This window comes from Schistocerca gregaria, chromosome 1, assembly GCF_023897955.1.
Source record: "Schistocerca gregaria isolate iqSchGreg1 chromosome 1, iqSchGreg1.2, whole genome shotgun sequence".
NCBI lineage: Eukaryota > Metazoa > Arthropoda > Insecta > Orthoptera > Acrididae > Schistocerca > Schistocerca gregaria.
The window spans coordinates 261318468-261340210 of NC_064920.1; the positions used below are offsets into that span (position 1 = coordinate 261318468).

At 43.5% G+C, this 21743-nt stretch overlaps 1 protein-coding gene across 2 annotated transcripts in view; it reads left to right on the forward strand.

Moving 5' to 3' along the window:
- Window positions 1-21743, forward strand: part of LOC126339755 (inter-alpha-trypsin inhibitor heavy chain H4-like) — a 154481-nt gene that overhangs the window by 125571 nt on the left and 7167 nt on the right. For both annotated transcript variants that reach the window (XM_050001659.1, XM_050001660.1), the window contains 2 exons: window positions 9111-9223; window positions 16840-16979. In XM_050001659.1, the coding sequence (XP_049857616.1) occupies window positions 9111-9223; window positions 16840-16979 (253 nt within the window). The remainder of the gene's footprint in view (window positions 1-9110; window positions 9224-16839; window positions 16980-21743) is intronic.

Below are 21743 nucleotides of genomic sequence, written 5' to 3' on the forward strand. Positions count from 1 at the left end.
GCCTGTCTCATACGTCTTGCTCACCAGCTGGTAGAGTTTTGTCATGACTGGCTCTCCCAAGGCCGTCAGTAGTTCTAATGGAATGTTGTCTACTCCGGGGGCCTTGTTTCGACTCAGGTCTTTCAGTGCTCTGTCAAACTCTTCACGCAGTATCGTATCTCCCATTTCGTCTTCATCTACATCCTCTTCTATTTCCATAATATTGTCCTCAAGTACATCGCCCTTGTATAAACCTTCTATATACTCCTTCCACCTTTCTGCCTTCCCTTCTTTGCTTAGAACTGGGTTGCCATCTGAGCTCTTGATACTCATACACGTGGTTCTCTTCTCTCCAAAGGTCTCTTTAATTTTCCTGTAGGCAGTATCTATCTTACCCCTAGTGAGATAAGCTTCTACATCCTTACATTTGTCCTCTAACCATCCCTGTTTAGCCATTTTGCACTTCCTGTCGATCTCATTTTTGAGACGTTTGTATTCCTTTTTGCCTGCTTCATTTACTGCATTTTTATATTTTCTCCTTTCATCAATTAAATTCAATATTTCTTTTGTTACCCAAGGATTTCTAGCAGCTCTCGTCTTTGTACCTACTTTATCCTCTGCTGCCTTCACTACTACATCCCTCAGAGCTACCCATTCTTCTTCTACTGTATTTCTTTCCCCTATTCCTGTCAATTGTTCCCTTATGCTCTCTCTGAAACTCTGTACAACCTCTGGTTCTTTCAGTTTATCCAGGTCCCATCTCCTTAATTTCCCACATTTTTGCAGTTTCTTCAGTTTTAATCTACAGGTCATAACCAATAGATTGTGGTCAGAGTCCACATCTGCCCCTGGAAATGTCTTACAACTTAAAACCTGGTTCCTAAATCTCTGTCTTACCATTATATAATCTATCTGATACCTTTTAGTATCTCCAGGGTTCTTCCACGTATACAACCTTCTTTCATGATTCTTAAACCAAGTGTTAGCTATGATTAAGTTGAAGCTGGTAGTGTGATGACAAAAATAATTGTGACCACAGACGTAAAGTTAAGGAAAATTCATCTGCCGTGTGTTATTTTATATGTTATTTTACTTGCAAGGTAGCAGAATTCATTAACTTATCTCGTGCGCATCTTTATAATGTCTTCAGTTGGGCTATAAAGGCATGTCCACAACGTTACCATTATGAAGATGCAGAGAAAAGGCCAATCTTGATCAAAGACAATACAGAAATAAACGTTCTGTTTCATATGTCCTGGAATGGGCGGACACAAGCACTAGTAACCCCCGCCCAAAAACATCACGGAATCAATTTCATGATGAACTACAGTGAAGCGCTGAAGAAACTGGTAGAGGCAGGTGTATTAAAAAAAAGAGATTTTAACAGGCAGAATATGGGACTGTGGAGGGCAACGACCACATAAGACAAAAAGCGCCTGGCGCAGTTCTTAGATCGGTTATTGCTGATGAAGTGGCAGGTTATCAAGATTTAAGCCAGTTTGAACGTCGGGTTACAGCCAGCGCATGAGCGATGGGACACAGCATCTGCGAGGTAGCGGTGAAGTGGGTGTTTCCCCGTAAGAATTTCACGAGTGTACCGTGAATATCAGGAATCCGGTAAAACATAACATGCCAGACACCACTCAGACCGTAAGAATAACTTGCAAGAACGGGACCAACGACTACTGAAGAGAATCTTTCAACGTTTTAGAAGTGCAACCCTCCCACAAACTGCTGCAGATTTCAGTGCTGGGCCATCAACAAGTGTCAGCTGGCAGACAGTTCAACGAAACATCAGCAATGTGCACTTTCGGAGCCGAAGGGCCATTCGTGTACCCTGCACGAAAGAAAGCTTTACGCCTCGCCTGGACTTGTCAACACCGACATCGGACTGTTGAATAGGAGAAACATGTTGGCTGGTCGGACGAGTCTCGTTTCAAATTGTATCGAGCGGATGGACGTGTAACGGTACGGAGACAACCTCATGAATCCATCGACCTTGCATGCCAGCAGTGGAGTTCACAAGCCGCTGGAGGCTCGGTAATGGTGTGAAGTGTGTGCAGATGGAGTAATATGGGACCCCTGATACGTCTAGATAGGACTCAGACAGGTGACGTGTACGGAAGCATCCCGTCTGATATCCCCATCCATTCATGTCCGTTGTGCATTCCGACGGACTTCGGCAATTCCAGCAGGATAATACGACATGCGACACCGCAGACGTGCAGAATTGCTACTTAGTGGCTCCAGGAATATTTTTATGAGTTTAAACAGTTCCAGTGGCTACCAAACTCTCCAGACATGAACAGTATTGAGCATATCTGGGATGCTTTGCAATGTACTGTTCAGAAGAGATCTCCACCCCCTCGCACTCTTAAGAATTTATGGACAGCCCTACATGATTCATGGTGACACTTTGCTCCAGCATTATTTCAGACATTACGCGAGTCCATGCCACGTCGCGTTGCGGCATTTCGCTGGGGCCCTATACGATAATAGGTAGGTCTACCAGTTTCTTTGGCACATCAATGTATATCTTCCATATCCGGCCGTCTAAAAACGCCACAATGGATAGACGGTGAAGTTCACACCTTGCGTCGTCTGTACCATAAAAATCTCGATTTATCGCCTGGTTAAATCACCTGTTGTGCAGCATCTGTGTAGCCTGGCCTACTGCAGAAATGGTTCAAATGGCTCTGAGCACTATGGGACTTAACATCTGAGCTCATCAGTCCCCTAGAACTTAGAACTACTTAACCCTAACTAACCTAAGGACACCACAGACATCCATTCCCGAGGCAGAATTCGAACCTGCGACCGTAGCGGTCACGCGGTTCCAGACTGAAGTGCCTAGAACCGCATGGTCACAAGGCCGGCACCTACTGAAGGGGTGGAGCTTTATGTGCAACTGTGAGCAATGGCTTTTTATGAAGTATTCGCTCACTGTAAGCACTTCCCTTCACTATGTTCGATTGCAAAATACTTGTGGCGGCCTTGTGTTTACAGACAGCAACAATTTCTGTCAGGTCTGAAATCGGTTGTCGTTGGCAAAACATGATAACCTGTCTTCATTCTGTGTAGGTTAAGATATGCTTACGACCACTGTTCTCACAACTCGTTAGATTCATGCGAATGCTAAACCATTCCTTGTAGACACCATAGACAGTTCATGGAACTTGAAATGTGGAGTGGTCAAGGGCACATCCAAACATGATGTCTCAATTGTGACATTGTGCCGCATATCCACGACGACCTATATTACTGAGATGATAACTTACAACCAAGCAGCATTTACAGTGCGACATCCCATTGTCTTTTCGTTAAATATTTTTGATTAACAAACTTAACTTATCACTACTCACGATTAGCCAAGAAAACGATGAATTAGGAAGGTATTATTCGAATGGAACTGAAATCAGTAGATGTGATGTACAAGAAACAGTTGATTACAGTTTCAGAAAAATGAGATGATTTATTCAAGAGAAAAAAACCTCACAAATTGGGCAAGTCAGTAACGAGTTGGTCAACCAATGACTCTTATGAAAGTATGGCATTGAGTGATACAATTGTTGGATGTTGCGTCAAACTCTGTCTACCTGGTGCGTTAGATGATCAAAACTCTGACTTGGTTAGAGGGCCTGCCCACAATACTTCAAAAGTTCTCAGTTGGGGACAGATTCGACGAACTTGCTGATCAAGATAGGGTTTGGCGAGCACGAACACAAGCAATAGAAATTCTCATCGTTTCCTGGAAGGTATTTTCTTGCTGAAATGTAAGCCCAGGATGGGTACCATGAAAGGGCGTAGAATAAGGACGTACCGCTATGCTGGAAATGTGCCGCAGATGACAACCAAACGGGTCCTGCCATGAAAAGAAACGGCACCCCAGATCATCACTCCTCGTTTTGGTGCCATATGGCTGGCAGGAGTTATTCTGGTATCCCACCACTGTCTGGGGCGTCTCCAGACACGTATTCGGCCTGTAATCTCATTAGCTGCAATAGAATTGTCTGCAGGGCCTGGTTTCGCTAGAATTGAGCCACAGTGACCAGTGAAGACGTGTCTGGAGTCACCCCGGATAGGGTGGGGTACCAACCCGACTGTCGACCGCCATAGGGCTCGACAACCAAGAGTGATGGTCTGTGGTGTCATTTCCTTTCACTGCGGGACTCCTTTGGCTGTTATCTGCAACACTCTAACAGAACAGCGGTACGTAGACGATTTTTTACATCCTGCTTCTTTGCCTTTCATTGGAAGCGACCTTTCGCTTACTTTTCAGCAAGACAATGCCAGCCCGCGCACGGCAGGGGTTTCTACTGTTTCTTTTCATGCTTGCCAATCCCTACCAAACCAAGAAGATAGCCAAATCTCTCCCCAATTAACTTTTGGAGCGTGAAGGTGATTACTCTCCAACCACCTCTTACCTTTTTTTAGTATAGTTCGCGTAATCTGCTAATGCTAACGACCACTTTGTGAAATAATTGGCGAACTTTACGAACTGTATCGATGATGTAATCTATTTCGTGGTCATAGTTAATTCTAATTTGCGCTAGTATATGGCCCCGTGAGAACTGTCAGCAATGTCGCTTCAGGCTGGCCCATACACCTGTTGCGGACATTTCGCATATCTGAATTTTTTATGGCTCACTTTTACTTTCATGGCCTTGTTCTTCGTAGAGCTAGTGTCCCGCATCGACCTGACCCACAATCAGCAGGAAAGTCTAATTCACCAGCCGTATGATTGTTCAGCTATCGTAATAGGATGGAGTGGCACTGTACCACACCCTTCACTTCCTTGCATTCATCTGAAAACTATCATAATAACTGCGACAAACTTCGAGTGGCTGTAGCGAAAAAAAACCTATCCAGAAACATCATGCAACGACGCAACACGGCGTTGGTGTCTGCCACTATGCCACACCTTTGGCAGCGGACGTGACTTTATACGCTAGCGAACCGTAGGCGGAACGTCTCGAAAGTTGTTTATTATTCAGTGATCGGGCCTGATTGTCGCTATCGCCAGTGGAGAAGATGGAGCTAACTGCCGCGTAGAACAGTCTTGTACCCTATGAATGCTGTTCTACGGTACCACGGCGAATGATGGTCTCTAATACGGGTTTCCATCCGTAGTTTATTTTTTCCTGGAACCCTCCGAATCTCCAACGTTTTCCGGTATACAGGAGGTAAATGAACTGCAGGTAGAAACCGGCGCCCGAAACCGTCATCCACCGAGGCAACAGAGCATCGCATTCATAGGACACGCTACAGCTATCTCCATCTTCTTCACTGGCGATCGTGGCAATCACTTGCAATCAGTAATTATCAAGGAGATCGTGGAAATCAATGGCAATCACTAATTAACAAACAATATTGCGAGATTTTCCGCCTACCGTTTGTCAGCGTAGAAAGTCACGTTTGCTGCCGAATGGGTGGTCAAGTGTCAGACGGTGGCGCCTATAACTTCGACGCTGTGTAGTGTCGTTGGATGACGTCTGCAGACGGGTTGCTATTCTAAAGACACGCTCTGAAATCCCTTGAAGTTTGTCACAACATTTGTAGGACACCCTGCATATTAAGAGTACTAAGCTATAGTAAACTACAAACTGCTTCTGTCGTGAGAAGTTTTCAAAAATACGAGGGATATTCGGAAGGTAAGGAACGATCGTTCGCGAAATGGAAACCGTAGGGAATATCAGAACTGTTTTGCTTACCTACACCTTCCAGTTACTTGTCTACATAGCCGCCGCTCCCAAAAAAATAAAAAAATAAAATAAATAAATTAATTAATTAATTAATTAATAAATAAATAAAAATTTTAAAAAATGTTCAGATGTGTGTGAAATCTTATGGGACTTAACTGCTATGGTCATCAGTCCCGGCCCGGCCGAAGTGTCCGAGCGGTTTTAGGCGCTACAGTCCGAAACCACGTGATCGCTACGTCCGCAGGTTCGAATTCGAATCCTGCCTCGAGCATGGATGTGTGTGATGTCCTTAGGTTAGTTAGATTTTAGTTCTAAGTTCCAGGGGACTGATGCCCTCAGGAGTTAAGTTCCATAGTGCTCAGAGCCATTTGAACCATTTTGAACCCAAAGCTGACACACTACTCAACCTAAATTATCCTAAGGACGAACACACACACCCATGCCCGATGGAGGACTCGAACTCCGCCGGGACCAGCCGCACAGTCTGTGACTGCAGCGCCCTAAACTTCTCGGCTAATCCCGCGCGGCATCGCAGCTCCAACTTTGACATCTGTCGTAGCTTTGTTGCAACTTTTCCATACCCTTGTAGTAGGGCGCCCTCCTGTGCTTCCCAACAATTTTGTACGCTGGACTGCAGCTCCTTGCCTGTGCCAAAATGTCTTCAGAATCAGCGGTTTACTTGAAAAGAGATCGTAGGGAGCCAATTCCGAGCTATGTGGTGGGTTGTCAAACACTTCCATCGAAAACACTGCAAGGAAGTCCTTTTGCCCCTGCAGGAGTCCATACACTGTTCTTATATTTGATATTTCTGATTATGAACAGAACCCGAAACACATCAGTAAACCAGTTCTGAATGGCAAAATCAATAGTTATTTTAATGACACATTTAGCAGTGATAGAGATCAGGTGATTTCAGTGTTTCGAAGTAAATATATTGCATCTAGATAGAGATCCCTTCAATACGGAAACAATATCTATTGGTCAATGTGACGAAGTGAGCCGCACGCTGATTTAATGAACGTCTTCGCTTAATGTTTTGCCACCTAACATTGCCGCGTACTCTTCATTATTATCATAGAAATCGTTAAGAACCGATCTCTGTTAAGAGAAGTATTGTTCTTCCGTACGTAACTACGTTTTAGGGCTTGCGTTTGGGGATTACGGTTTACTGCTACACCTTCACTCACCGTTTTGTCAACCGTTTACAAAAATACGTCTCACACATTTTCAAGATTTACAACACTGCAATTAAATCTCACAATGACTGTCCACAGAGTTAAGAAAATTCTGCACTAGCTTTCTTTCACACGCTCGAGAAGCAACTCTGGCAGTCGCCGTTGTCCACCCTTCTCCTGAGACAGCATGTCTAAGTCCTGTTCACTACGTCACAAGACGTTTCGACTGTTGGCTTTTCTTCTCGCCGGAACTGACTCGTCATCTTGTCTTCCAATAGATTTTGTTCTGTGTTTTCGAAATTGTCTTCATACATGAATCTAAATAATTTACATAATCTATCTCGATTTTTAACTTTCTTCTGTTGTACCACATTGGAAAATCTTCCATTCTCTTCTTCTTTGAACTGGTTATCGTCCATATTTTTTTCCCGTTCAAAGCTACTCTCTCTACAAATACCTTCAAAGAAAACCTTCCTGATACTTAAATTTATATTCTACGTTAGCAAATTTATCTCTTTGAGAAACAGCTAATGCAAGTCAGTTTCGAACATCGTCAGTTATCTCGTTGCTCGAATAACAAATCTCGTCTGCTACTTTAATGTCTCGTTACGTTACCCACATTGCTTGACAATTACCAATGAATAACAGACACTTTGCTAAAATACAAGGCGAATTGCTACGGAACAGCCGACAATTGCTACGGGTCGCCCGACCATTAGTAGTAAAAGGAAATGTAGAGGGTGGGACGTGTTAACTGCAACGAAGCCTTTGCACGAAAGCTCTATATCCACTCGACAATTCATGTCATATGGTGTGTGATGATGGTTAATTTTAGAACGGATTAGTGTGACATGTGGCAACATGTCTGCCAGAGATTGAATGTTTCCGATCGTGGACGAGCAGTTGGACGGCTCTACTGCGATCACTGTAATGTGTGCGTCGAAAAGTGTCTTTTGCTACTAGAAAAGGTTGCTGAAGGTGGAAATGCAATGCGCAAGCATGCCACAGATTGCAGACGGAACATCATACCGACGAGCATCGATAAGTAGTCCTGGTAGCTAAAAGGAACAGACATCTCACTCCTAGCAGATGACTGGATACCTTCAGACGGAATTTGGCACGATATCCCTCAAAAGGACATCCAACGGCTCTATTAATGAATGCCAAGGCGAATAACTGCTTGCAAAAGTTTCAGAGGTGAGCCAACACTTTATTGGCTTGGTCAATTTTTGACGCCTTTACTCTTGAACAGGTTACCTATTTTTTTCTGAAATTGTAGTCGTTTGTCTTTAATGTAGATCACATCTACACATCTACTCATTTCCGTTCCAGTCGTATAATTCGTTCTTGTTAAACACTTTTTCTTTGTCTTGTCCTCCACCAGATGTACAACAAACATCCAATCGGATGTAAACTCCTACACTTTTCTTCGCAGGTCTGGCGTTAATGTAATCATTGCTCTTGTTATGCTGTGATGCACTTCCTCAAAATTACAATAGTAGGCATACCATCGGGGTCTTTCACAATCCCCCCCCCCTTTTCTCCACACACACACACACACACACACACACACACACACACACACACACACAAAAAGTGGCATATCTCGAGGTCAGGCCATCTTGTACCCAATGGTGCAACCGACGAATACTTTCAGTCTACCTTCAATCTAGCATTTGCCTGTCAACAATGTCAGCAGTCGCCAGACACGATACGTGGATAACTGGGATGATTATGGCCACCCAATGTGCCAATGTGGTGGTAGTTGAATGTCATGCCCCTATCCAGCGAGCCTCTCGAATTATTGCTCTTGTATACAGGTGACAGTGAGGTTGTGCTCCCTATTGTGGAGAAATTATATTTTCGTCGTGCTCTCGTAATTCTGTAATGAAGAAGTGAGGGAGATAACCAACACAGGGAGGTCCCTACTGGCAATCAGGTAAACTGTTAGTTTTTGTTATGTAATTTAAAAATTACCTCGAGTTTACCTTTATTAATTTGGAAGAGACAGTGTTGTAAAAGAGAATGAATCTTTTGGAAGCACACTATATTTTTAATGCATTTGGCTTAAGAGTAGGATGGTTATGCCGCTGAAAGCCCATCCCCTACGACTATGATGCGAGTAGTCGAAACAACAGTAGCACTGAAATGACGTAATGTATAGGAATGCTGAAATATGCATTAAATAACATTTATTATGTGTATAGCTAGAGAGCTGACTAGTTGACTTCACTTTGTAGTCTTTGTTTTCCAGGATCAATCCCTACACTGGCTGATATCTCGTGGCTGGGCCCGCTGCGGAACGGATCTCAGGTCGCACTGAATATTAACGGCACAGACCAACACCTCAAGCTCGCTCTCAGCCAGGTAAGTCCTCGCTTTCAGTGTGCTGTCTTAGCAAGACTGCTAACGCTGATGCTGATGCATAACCCCTCTGCAATGAACAACTGTCAAATTATGAATACGACGACAGGTTTTCAAAGGATGAAGCCCGTGACCGTCTCCATACTAATACTCCTGCTACAGTGACTGATTCAATCGTTTCGGTGTTCCTCGATAGTGTTGTGGCATATTAGTGAACAAACAATTTTGTGGAGACAACGATAGCTGTACTTGGTGAAATGTTCATTGATGTTGATGAATGGTCGGATCCTTTTAATCCCTCCAAATACCACTGGCGACCTTTCCATTCTTTTGGGATTTACGTGAATAGAGCGTATTTTGTGACTAAAATGGGCAATATTCCAATGCTGATGGCACATGAATAATTTACGGCTTCTACACAGAGAATGGACATGTGTAAAAACATGTGCTGAGAAAACTATGTGCATATTCATATGTTCCTCTTAGCTGACGAACAGAGGATAGAGAGTTGCATAGACGATTTAAACTTGCTAATCCCAACCTGTTTGCACCCAATGTACGGAACTGAAGGCAGATATACAGTATATACAGTACAAGATGGTCCAGATGCCCCAACCTATGCGTTTTATGCAACCCACAACGCCTTCAGAAACCAAGTGCGAAATTTTCACATTTTCCCGCTAGCTAAGTGCAGACTCTTAGTCTTACAGAAAACAGACAGTACTTTTTGTAGTAAATTTAATATAGTTAAATTTTGTACTGGGATACGTCTTAGCTGGAGGCAATATTTTCAGGTTATTCAAGAAAATCGCGCTTGAAAGTCATTTCCCTGTGCGTTTTTTTTTTAAATTTTTTTTGAGTAATTTAAAAACTGTGGCCTCTAATGTAAACGTATCGCTGTGCAAAAATTAACTACATCCAATTTCCTATAAAAAGTTCCTGTTCATTTTTTCTTTAGGATCAACAGTTTGTCTATAGCGAGCGAGAGAATACAAACATTCCATGTGTAGTTTTTTGAACGCATTACAGGCTACATTAAACTCACACCGAGGGGCACCTAAACCATCTTGCACATTTGAGTTTGAACTCACATGCGATGATACACAAGCGCAAGCTTTGACTGACATGTTTGCTTTCAAGTAGAATGGAAAGGGAAGACATTGAGCAACTGTGCACTTCACAGCTTGCGGATTCAGTGTCGAACTGATTTCACAGAGGAAGAAGATTATGGCAACTTAGTGCAAAGATCAAGTGGAAGTTTTAATTGAACAGCAGGAAATGAAGTCGTATATTTTTATACAAAAAGTTAACTTCGTCACAACAGTAGTAAGCGCTAAATGAAGTCTGCATTGCTTTAAAAGTGTGTGGGCTACAATCAGCAGTGGACGAAATTGAAAGGAAAGAAAACCTCTTAGTTCTCAGAGTTGACGATAAAAATTTTCTGTTGAAGTCTCAAAGAGAAGTGGTTCTGGAGAGAATGTTTAGGTGCCAAAAATATGACAGCGAGGCAGTAAGAGTGAACTTCTGCTAGATTTAAACTTTTTATCAGCACGATGACCAATTTCGTTAATTTTATTGCAAAATATCCGGTAGCAATTGAAAATTCTCTTCACTCATCCTCAGTAAATATTCGTTATCTAGAATTATTTTTTCATCGAAGAGATGTCCAGCTTCCCTTCTTTTCCCGTTCGCTCACTCGTTTTACCACCCGTAGTGAGAGTTTCCTTCTTTCCATGTAGTTCACAGCCACGGCACATACTGTGGCTGTCGTAGAGAGAGCCAGAACTGCCAGTTTTCTTTTCGCTTTCGACACAGTGATAGTGTGCAATACCGACATGTGGCTTGCAGTGCGTCTAAACACACACGACGTTTTCCCATATCCTTTAGTGGATGCCTCTTTGCCAACTTCATGGAAGGCTTGAACAGGCACTAATGGCACACTGATTTATGGGACCTGTCCACAGCGGTACATGTAGCGCCCCCTCTTACAAGTACATGATTCATAAATTGACCAGTCATGTTGCATTTCGTCTACTGTACTTGTGTCCCCACGGCGTGCTACGGCGTCCAATCTCTGTGCTCAATGAAAGCACAGATTATACACGGTGAATAGCGTAGAACCCTTTTCATTTCGCAAATGGTTCAAGACATCGAAACGAGGTTTCCGGTAAATGTAGTACGCAGAGGGACACGTACTAGGGGCGTTCAGTAAGTAATACAACACATTTTTGTGAAAACAGCTTTGCTTTATTCAGGTTTCCAATATACCACATCATTCCCCGCTCTTTTGGATAGAAAATCCTATTTTTTTTAATAAAATAGCCGTCCAGAGCGATGGCCTTCCGACAAATTACTAGGAGAGCCTATATGCAGGCATGGTACCACTCTTCTGGTCGACGTCCGAGCCATCATCTTGCTGCATCAATACTCTCCCACTTATCAACGTACTGCCTCCCGCCAACTTCGTCCGTCAGTGGGCCATAGAGCAAGACAGATGGAAGTCGGAAGCTGCGAGGTGCGAGCTGTAGTGTAAGCGAGAAAAAACAGTCCAATGTAGTTTTGTGACCACCTCTCGATTGCGCAGAATTCTGTGAGGGCTTGCGTTGTCATGGAGAAGGACAATTTCGTTTGTATATCTGTGGCGACGAACATGCTGATGTCGTTTCTTCTATTTCATGGGAGCAGCACACTGCACCATGAGGGGGGCGGGGGTGCGGGTGGGGGAGGCATTCAGAGTTACAGAAGAGCGTGCCATAACTTTACCAGGTGAGGGTGTGGCTTGGAATGTTTTCTTCAGAGGAGAGGTGGTGTTCGGCCACTTCATAGATTGCCGTTTTATTTCCAGTTCGAAGTGATGATGTTTCATCATTTGTAACGATGTTCGACAAAAATTGTCACCATCAGCATTACAACTCACAAGAAATTCCGCACAGGTGGTCCTTCGTTGCTCTTTATGGTCTTATGTTAGATGGAGAAAAATTCAGCGGGGACACATGTGTGAATAACGCAAATGGAGTACGAGGGTATCAGTACTACCAACAGGGATGTCCAGCTGCGCAGTGAGGTGTGTTATTGTGATCCGTCGATCGCCTCGAATGCGTGTGTCCGCACATCCCAAGACTGCAGATGTCACAGGTGTGCGAGGCCGGGCGAGCACGCGGGAAATCGGACTGGTTTGCGCGACCTTGTTGCGATGGTGCTCAGACGCCTCACTCAACGACTCACCGTGATTTTGTTCATTGCCAGGTCTCCGAGACATCCTGAATACGAATATCTGCGATACTTTCGTTTTCCGTCAAAATAAACAAAATGACAACTATCTACTTGGAATGCACCTCCACTACAGAGGCAGCTCGCACCTGTCGGAACTTCATGAAACTATGTAAATTTAAATTACTAGTGTCAATGAGTTGCTGCTTTGCCTGACCGTGACCGACGCTAGCAGTGCGTATCGATCTATCCCCTCTCATAGTATCTTCGCTCAACTGCTACACTTACCGGTCGTTGTCTGTCTGTCGTAAGCGAGTTCGGGGTCGCGGCTTCGGGCGGCCAGTCAGTTGGAACGCGTCTGGAGAGCAGTCGGCACCTGTCAGTCTGGGAGCTGCAATGCGGCACTAGTGCAGTCGGTTGGAGCTGTGACGTCTGTCTCGATATGGCTCGCCCCACCATTGCCGCCACGCATCACTTGGGCCGGGCCATGGTCTTGGTGGATCATCGGTTGGTCGTCCTACCAGACGTGTGTTGGGTATCGTTCAGGTCTTCGATCAAGTGTTTGTCAGGTTGTGTGAGTAGTTGGTGTTATTTCCACTGGCGACGATTTCAGATGCTGTCGGCATTGTGGAGGAGTCGGTCGGTTGCTGAAGACAAGCGAATTTCTCCGCATGGTGCAGTCGGCTGGGTCCGCTGGCGGTCCCTGCGCAGAGTCGAAGCGTGTGTATTGGAGCTATCGTATTGCTGCGAGATTCGTGTTTAATCGACCCAGGACATTAAAGTTGCGTAGTGGTTTCAACTACCCAAGCCACGTCCATTCATGTTGTGTGATTCGTTTCGGTGGTTCACTCTTGGGAAGTTTCCCTGTGAGCAACAAAATGGCTCTCAGTACAATGGGACTTAACATATGAGGTCATCAGTCCCCTAGAACTTAGAATTACTTAAACCTATCTAACACACATCCATGCCCGAGGCAGGATTCGAACCTGCGACCATAGCGGTCGCGCGGTTCCAGACTGAAGCGCCTAGAACCGGTCGGCCACACCGCCGGACTGTGAGCAACACCGAGTGTTCCAATTGCTGATATTTAGCCATCGTGTGGTGCAATTCACTATATTGGTTGACTACAATTCAAGTGCACCAGCGGAATTTTCTGCCTTGTGGCCGTTAGTGTTCCGGTTACCTTCCCTGGACACTAACGTAATTTCGGCAGTGTCCTTTCCTCGCCTGTTGTCGCTGTCCAACATGGTGCGTAGTTTTGACAACTAATACACATTTCATTGTGGATAATCACGTTCGTATCTTTTTGAGTTTGAATTTTTATGTACCTACTGGTGGCAAGCAAGTCGTTTTGTTTGTCTGTCCGTGACTGTCCCATGGTTGAGTTCCGACGGATCAAGTGTAGCTCGGCTCACCACCTGTCTCACCTAACTGAACGAAGGCAGACCGACCTCCCTGTAGGCTTCTGAGTGCCGTTCTCTTTATTCTCCTTCTCACCGGTGTTGATTGTATGTTTGTAATCTATCATAGCAAATGATTTAAAAAATTCTCGATTTTACGTATTTTTGAATTTTGGAAAATGAATTGTGGGCATTCAGTCACTTAAATCCTTATTTTAAAAAAGGGGGGGCTTTGTGCCTTTTAAAAGTTATGGGAATGTATTTTAAAATCTTGAAAATTTTCTTGTGGGCCTTCAGCCGTTTTTATTGCATCTTGTTTATCTTTGTCTATTCACCCTTGCCTTGAGGCTCTCAGCCTCTTTGTGTATGTCTATGTTAATTATTTTATTGGCAATTTTAACTGCATGCTTTTACAACTTGAGATTTATCTTGTTGCTTTAACATTTCTGGCTTGGAGGCCTTCAGCCTTGAAGCAATTGCTTTTTTGAAACTCGTAGTTCTAAAGTTTCGGCTATGTGTCGTTTTGGTTTAAAGGTGTTATTAAATTACAATAAATTACAATTTTGAGTGAACCTGACCGCACCTTATTTGGTCCTTTGCACAATCCTAATGACCTGTTCTGCCCAGCGGGTTTCGCGGGCGACTCATGGGCTAAAGCGGGCATGTTACACGAAGTCTGACAACTAACTCCGCATTTTTTCTAACCGAAATTAGGCGAGAAAAAAGGAGTTGCAACAGTTATTGAATGCCTCTCTTAAGTGTGCTGCCTGGTCGTCACTCCTAATTCTCGTTTCAACTTAGTGTGATGGAAGCAGCTGCGACTTTTTAAGTAGGTGGTTTCAGCCCAAACAAATGCTGCTGATAAGGTCTTTCATAGTACAACCAGTGTAGACGGAAACCGCTGGTTAATTTCCCATTACAAAGAAAATTTCTCTTAAAGAAGAATTTTAGGTTCCCACTAGATAGAGCTGCCAGCAATTAGTCTAGTGGGACATTCGTTTTCTTTATACATACAGACGCACTGAAAACCAAGACTAACCAGTACTCCACCACCTACTGACTTTCGCTACTGTGTAGCGCTAGCAGTCAGCATGCACCAGGGCAGTGCTGTCGTTGCTGCAATACTGGTTAATCTTTGCGTTTGTAACCTTTAATTCACGTGAGAATTTTCTAACTTGCTCCGCTTGGTTAAAGCCCGTGTCACCTAGATCTGCGCTTCCGCGCATAGAGTTTTGGGGGAATGCTGTTGTACCATCCCTATCCTCCTTAAATCGCGAGCCAAAAAATGTTCTGCCGTCGGTTTCACTGTCGTCTTCTTTGTTTATTGACACGTGTTGCGGTTTCCTAGACCGCGCTTCGTGGTCTACGTATCTCTTTTATGAAGTGCAGTACAAAATGTGTTCGCAGGAGATTGTCAGTTTTAACGCTCCTAAATTCAATAAAATTGTTAGTCGGTGGATAGAATAAGACGTGAGTGATATAGATGAAGATATAGACGATGACTTTGCAATCGCCAGTGATCACAATTTTGCTAGTGAACAAGAATATGTTTCAGAGGAAGAATGGCTCAGCCCGCATCTCGTGGTCGTGCGATAGCGTTCACGTTTCCCGCGCCCGGGTTCGATTCCCGGCGGGGTCAGGGATTTTCTCTGCCTCGTGATGGCTGGGTGTTGTGTGTTGTCCTTAGGTTAGTTAGGTTCAAGTAGTTCTAAGTTCTAGGGGACTGATGACCGTAGATGGTAAGTCCCATAGTGCTCAGAGCCATTTTGAAGGTCATCAGTCCCCTAGAACTTAGAACTACTTAAACCTAACTAACCTAAGGACATCACACACATCCATGCCCGAGGCAGGATTCGAACCTGCGACCGTAGCAGTCCAGTGGTTCCGGACTGTAGCGCCTAGAACCGCACGGCCACAGCGGCCGGCTCAGAGGAAGAACTTCAGGAGCATGTTAACGGGAATCTTTCTCGACGTTATGTCAATCTACTTTGTGAGTTTGCGCTGAAATGCTAACCGTTTGGATATCCAAGCATCTGTTACACTGCATGCCAGTTTGACGTTTGTTCAGCTCTGCCTTAATGATATTGCCGTTTTAGTGGCCAGTAGTGATTATCTTTTAAGGCATGATAAGATGATCACATGATGACTACATTAATCTAGTAAGGTGGCCGTTGTTAACTGCCACAGATCACTGAAACACATTGACTGTTTGCATACAGGGTGTATCGGAACTTCCTGGCGGATTAAAACTGTGTGCCGGACCGAGACTCGAACTCGAGACCTTTGCCTTTCGCGGGCAATTGCTCTACCATCTGAGCTACCCAAGCACGACTCACGACCCATCCCCACAGCTTCAATTCTGCCAGTACCTCTTCAGCGCACACTCCGTTGCAAAGTGAAAACCTCATTCAGGGTGTAACGTGTATAACTGTAGATATTTTTATATGTGACGCATTGATATGTACACACGTCAGTGCGTTGTTCGTTTTTCCTCTGCACCTAACAGTCTTCTCACAAACACACCAAAAACTTTATGACGTGATGTTTTCCGAATGGTCGTTACCGCACCTCTAGGTGCGTATGCCTGTCAGTACTGACTATCTATACAGCGTCTATGCATCAGCACTCCAACACTTGACCTGCTGCCTGGGGGGATATAAGCATTAATGGCTAGCTCTTGCCATATTTTCTTGGAGGTACTACTGAACCTAAAAACATAGGACTTGTAATATCAGTAATTATTAGTCTGTAAGTGACGAAAATACTGATGTAATGTTGTTCAGTACGCCACCCTCAGTCATCAATAGAAACATCTGCAATTGTACCTTTTACACCCTGTATATGTTCTTGAAATTGTGTCTACATGGGCATTTCTTGTAATGTTTATCATATCCGTCTGTATATCATGCTAAAAATAGCATAATTTGACCACCATACTAGAATTGCTCCGATGCACACGCGTGCAAGATGTGGCAGCTGACTGACTTCAGCGTGGGCTGTGTGTTCCAGACGGAGGGCAGCTTCCAGAACTGCACCACGCCGCCCGGCGGGTCTGGCGTTTGCCGACACCTGGCCGCCTGTGTTCTCCCCGAGTTCAAGGAGAAGCTGGACGTCTTCCTCTCCGGTTGGCTGTGCGTCGTAGCGGGAAGGTGAGACTGGCTTTGTACACTTATTGTGTTCAGTCCCAATTCAAGGTCGAGTGAATCCGTAACACTGATAAACTGCTGGAGTCCATTTAACTTTATTATTAGATGTAAAATTTTACATCCATATATGATTGGAAGTGAAACATCAAATTTTACTTCACTACTTTGACCACTAAGAGAAACCATGTTCATAGATTTATAAAACAACTAGGTGGGGTACCCGGCATCCCTCAGGAAGTTACTAATCGAATTTTTCCATCCAAGTAACAGAATCCTGGTATTTCTCTACTGAATTTTTCGCCTTCCAAAAATGGCTGATCTTACCCATTTTTCCGATCACGACATGTTTGTGTTTGTTATATTCTTTCGTCGAGTCGCGGTAGAATGCTTAATTTGTTAAGTAGTACAGTTCACTTGTCCCCGTCCGCACTTCTCGCAGGGTGATATTTTCATGTCTGGCTTGAGTTCACAGTCTTGTATTATAAGATTGTGTCGCAATTCTTGAATCTTCATTCCGTTCATTTCGTTGTTCTTAGATTTCTCTGTTTCCATGGTTCTGAGTCTCGTTCGTTGGGAACTTAAACGTGCTTCGCGCTCGTCATCTTTCGTTTTTCTTTCTGTTTTCGCCTTTTTCCTTCAGAAATGGCAAGATCTCCTCCTCCTTTACGTTTGGACACTGTCTAAAACGATAAAGTAAGTTTTCATTAACAAATACACTAAACATATTTTACACTTCTTTCACACTTTTTTTTCGGTTTATATTCAGTTACTGTATCACTTTGACTACTCACACTTCACTGTTTTATTAACTCACTGCACTATTTTTTCGTTTCCTCCCTTCGTCTCTGATAAGAAACTATTGTTTGAACCCCCGGTATGTCTTTCTTTTTTTTTACGCCTACCAATGATTAGCCCACCAGTGACCAATTCCAGAACATATCATAAAGGCTTCGAATGGTACAAAAAGTTCCAGAACATTCCGCAACATTTGAGAATGTTCCACGATGATCTGGGACGTTACGGGATGTTCCCGAACATTTTGGAATGTTCTCGAATATTCCAGACTATTTCCGAATATTCCAGAACATCCAGGATCATTGCGAAACATTCCAGAACATTCTAGAAGGTAGGAGAACGCTCTCTAATACTCTCGAATGTTATGGAATGTTCTCAATACTCTCGAATGTTCTGGAATGTTATAGGAATTTCTAGAGCGTGAAACTTTCAGCTCTTACATTTTCAAAAGTCCGCCCTTCAGGAAAAAACGGGACTTTCTTCATGGATAGGGGCAGGGGGGTGGGGGGGGGGGGTAAATGGTTAACACACTATATGACTCTTTGGTCGCACCGGGAATCGTTTCTGAGTTTTAGCGTCACGTACATTGTACACTTTTATAATGTATATTGTATGTTGATTAAACTAGCAACAAAAGGAAAATTTTTCAAACCACTGAAACAAAACGTACAAAACGTACAATTGACTCTTATTAGTTTCGGACATATCGCAAGGAATAATTAGTCTCTTCATGGAAATAAAATTTTAAGACCTCTCCCTACTGAGGCCACGTGTACAGCGAAAACTGGACAAATGAATTGTGTGTCTTTACTCGAGCTTTCACAACGTTCGAAGATAAGAGAAGCACTACTGCAGATTTCTAGCATCACTAGAACCACCGCCGAGGACAACTGCAGATGCTGACGCTTGTACACTGTCTAGAGGTTGGTTATAAAATAAATTCACCTTACATAATGCATAGTATTAGAAACCTGTCTAGGCGTCACACGCTCCATAGGACCATCATACACAGTAAAAAGTCACGACACACATTGTGTTTAGCAGTGGAAGATGCAAACTTAGCAGTACAACATTCGGTTGATGAGGATAAGCGCACTGGCCTGTTTGAAAGGGTTAAGCTTTAAAGCGCACACGATAACTAGAAACCTTCTGGCTGATTAAAACCGCATACCGGGCTGGGACTCGAATCTTTGACAACCACAACACGACTCACGAGCCACCGTCACAGATTTACTTCTGCGAGCAGCTCTTCAACTGTGGATTGTGCTTTGATAGCACATGCTAAGGTCAGAAGTTCGAGTCCTGGCCCGGCACACGTTTTTATCCGGTAATAAGTTTCAAATCAGCGAAAAAACCGCTGCAGAGGGAAAATTCATTCTGACATGCACGAAAATTTTACAGAAATGCGATTGAACTTGGTAGACAAACATACTACAAAGACATACTACTCTTTAACTCAAAATTAGTTGAATGAACGTAAAATAAGTTCGCAAGAACAGTAATTATACGTGAGCAAGACTGCTGTTAATGTTAATTCAAACAAAAGTTCGCAGAGTATGAGAGTATTCTCTGAGCACTCGATGTCGTTTGGTTCCAGTGTATGATAACAAAAGATTTTAGGTAACTTTCACTAACAATGTAAAGTAGTGTAAGATAACATCGTAGTAACGCACATCTGACGACATTGGAACAGAACTTGTGTACAGTGTGATTCAAAAGTAACTGCGCAAACATAATATGAATCGAAATAAGAGTGAAAAATTAAATAAAGTTTTGTCTAAAAATGCTTTATTTCCGAGTTATGACGCACAGTGTCATTTACGGCACCCATTACATAGTGGGCCAGCACATTTTTTTGGCGTGTCGCCTTCACCTCCATATCGAATAATGTTGCTTTGTACACCATCTGCGCTCCTCGGTTGATTCTGGCAAGAGACACCTTTGTTTACTTGGCTTCGGTGTGCTACGTTGTGCAGAATGAGATGAACGTAGCTTGAAACATGCCGAGAGCACAAATATATCGATCACGTCACTGTCTTCGTCTATATGGACATCGTTTTGAACATGTCTTGGGGCAAACGTACACTACGTAGTCGTATTGAATATCGAGTCCCTTCGTGTCGTTACAAAATTCAATTGGCTCTGAGCACTACGGGACATTACATCTGCGATCGTAAGTCCCCTAGAACTTAGAACTACTTAAACCTAACTAACTTAAGGACATCATACACATCCATGCCCGAGGTAGGATTCGAACATGCGACCGTTGCGGTTTCTCGGTTCCAGACTGAAGCGCCTAGAACCGCTCGACCACAGCGGCTGGCGTATTGTTGCATTCCGAGAATAATTAATGGTGTGTTTGTGTTGCACTTGTGATCTCTATTCTACGGATTAACTTTAAAGTAAAGCTATTTCAGACAAAACTTTATTTAACATTTTACTCTAATTTTGATGCATGCATTACACCTTTGAAGCCTGTACAGTCACTGTTGATTCCCCCTGTATAATAAACGTCTTCTATCGATTTATAATATCGAAAACTTGTTTTAAAAAAATAGAATTAGATCCAACGTATTCTTCAAACATCCAAAAACACGTACATTTTTATGTCATATGTTTCCAGTGCTTTAAAAGCATGTTCTGCATGTGCTACGTGTGCTATATGTGCTATCTGAGCATCCTGTGGTTCTGTTGGCTTTTTGAAGTTCTCTGTACGAAATGTTTCAGTGCTTGTTTAAAATAATCGCGGTTTGTTCATGATCTCAGGTTTGCAGCCGTGCACGCATTCTGACGTCAGTGGGTTAAGCCTAAACATTTACCCAGACATGAGAATGGAATACAACTTAAAGTTTAATTTATGTCTTGTGGGAAACAGTGTCATGCTTACCATCGAAAAAGCTATTATCTCAAATATGAAAACGATTAATCGAGTGTCTGCTGTGTTAGATTCCCCATAGGAGAACTGTTCAAGTTCTAAGTCCTCTGACTTTCTCTTCACAAACTAGTCACACAAAACATTTGAAACTTCAGTTATTTCCCAAAGTAATCAACCGGAAGCTGTACATACCTTCACAAAATCGACGCTATGGTTCTATAGCAGCTGCGAACGCTTCTTTTGGAGTATCATTTTACCACTGGCAAGTTGGTACTGTGACGACAGCACGACTGGAGAATGCGCGACCGAGGATTTTATCTTTTACCGTTGTAATAAGCCACATAATAGCTAGGAGCCAGGTCACTTGAGGAACATGATAAACCATTTCTAAGTCGTTTTCATGAAGAAACTACTGCATCACGTTCGCCGGATACGCTAGTTCATTGTCTTAGTGAAACAGTCCTTTGAGAACATTTTTCTCAAAAATAGTTCAGATGGCTCTAAGCACTATGGGACTTAACATCTGAGGTCATCAGTCCCCTAAAACTTAGAATTACTTAAACCTAACGAACCTAAGGACATCACACCCACCCATGCCCGAGGCAGGATTCGAACCTTCGACCGTAGCAGCAGCGCGGTTCCGGACCGAAGCGCCTAGAACCACTCAGCCACAGCCGCAAGTTGTCGTTATCCTGCAGGAAGTCATTTACAAGATGTGCACAATGAATTATCGTCCACGAAGACGAATGCCTTGCCAATGTGCTGCCGATTACGACGTGTTTGCGTTTGGTATATTCTTTCGTCGGGTCATGGTGCAATGCTTCATTTGTTACGTTGTGGGGTGGTATTTTCATGGGTGGCTTGAGTTCACAGCCTTTCATCGTAAGATTGTGCCTCAAGTCTTGCTTCTTCATTTCGTTCGTTTCGTTATTCTTCGGTTTCTCTGCTTCACAGGGTGCTCATTTCGTTTGTTGGGAACTCAAACGAGCTTTGCGCTCTTCGTCTGTTTCGTTTCTTCGGTGTTCTTTTTGTTTTCGCCGTTTTGCTTCAGAGCTGGCAAGATCTCCTTCTCTTTTGCGTTTGGGCATTGTCTAAAA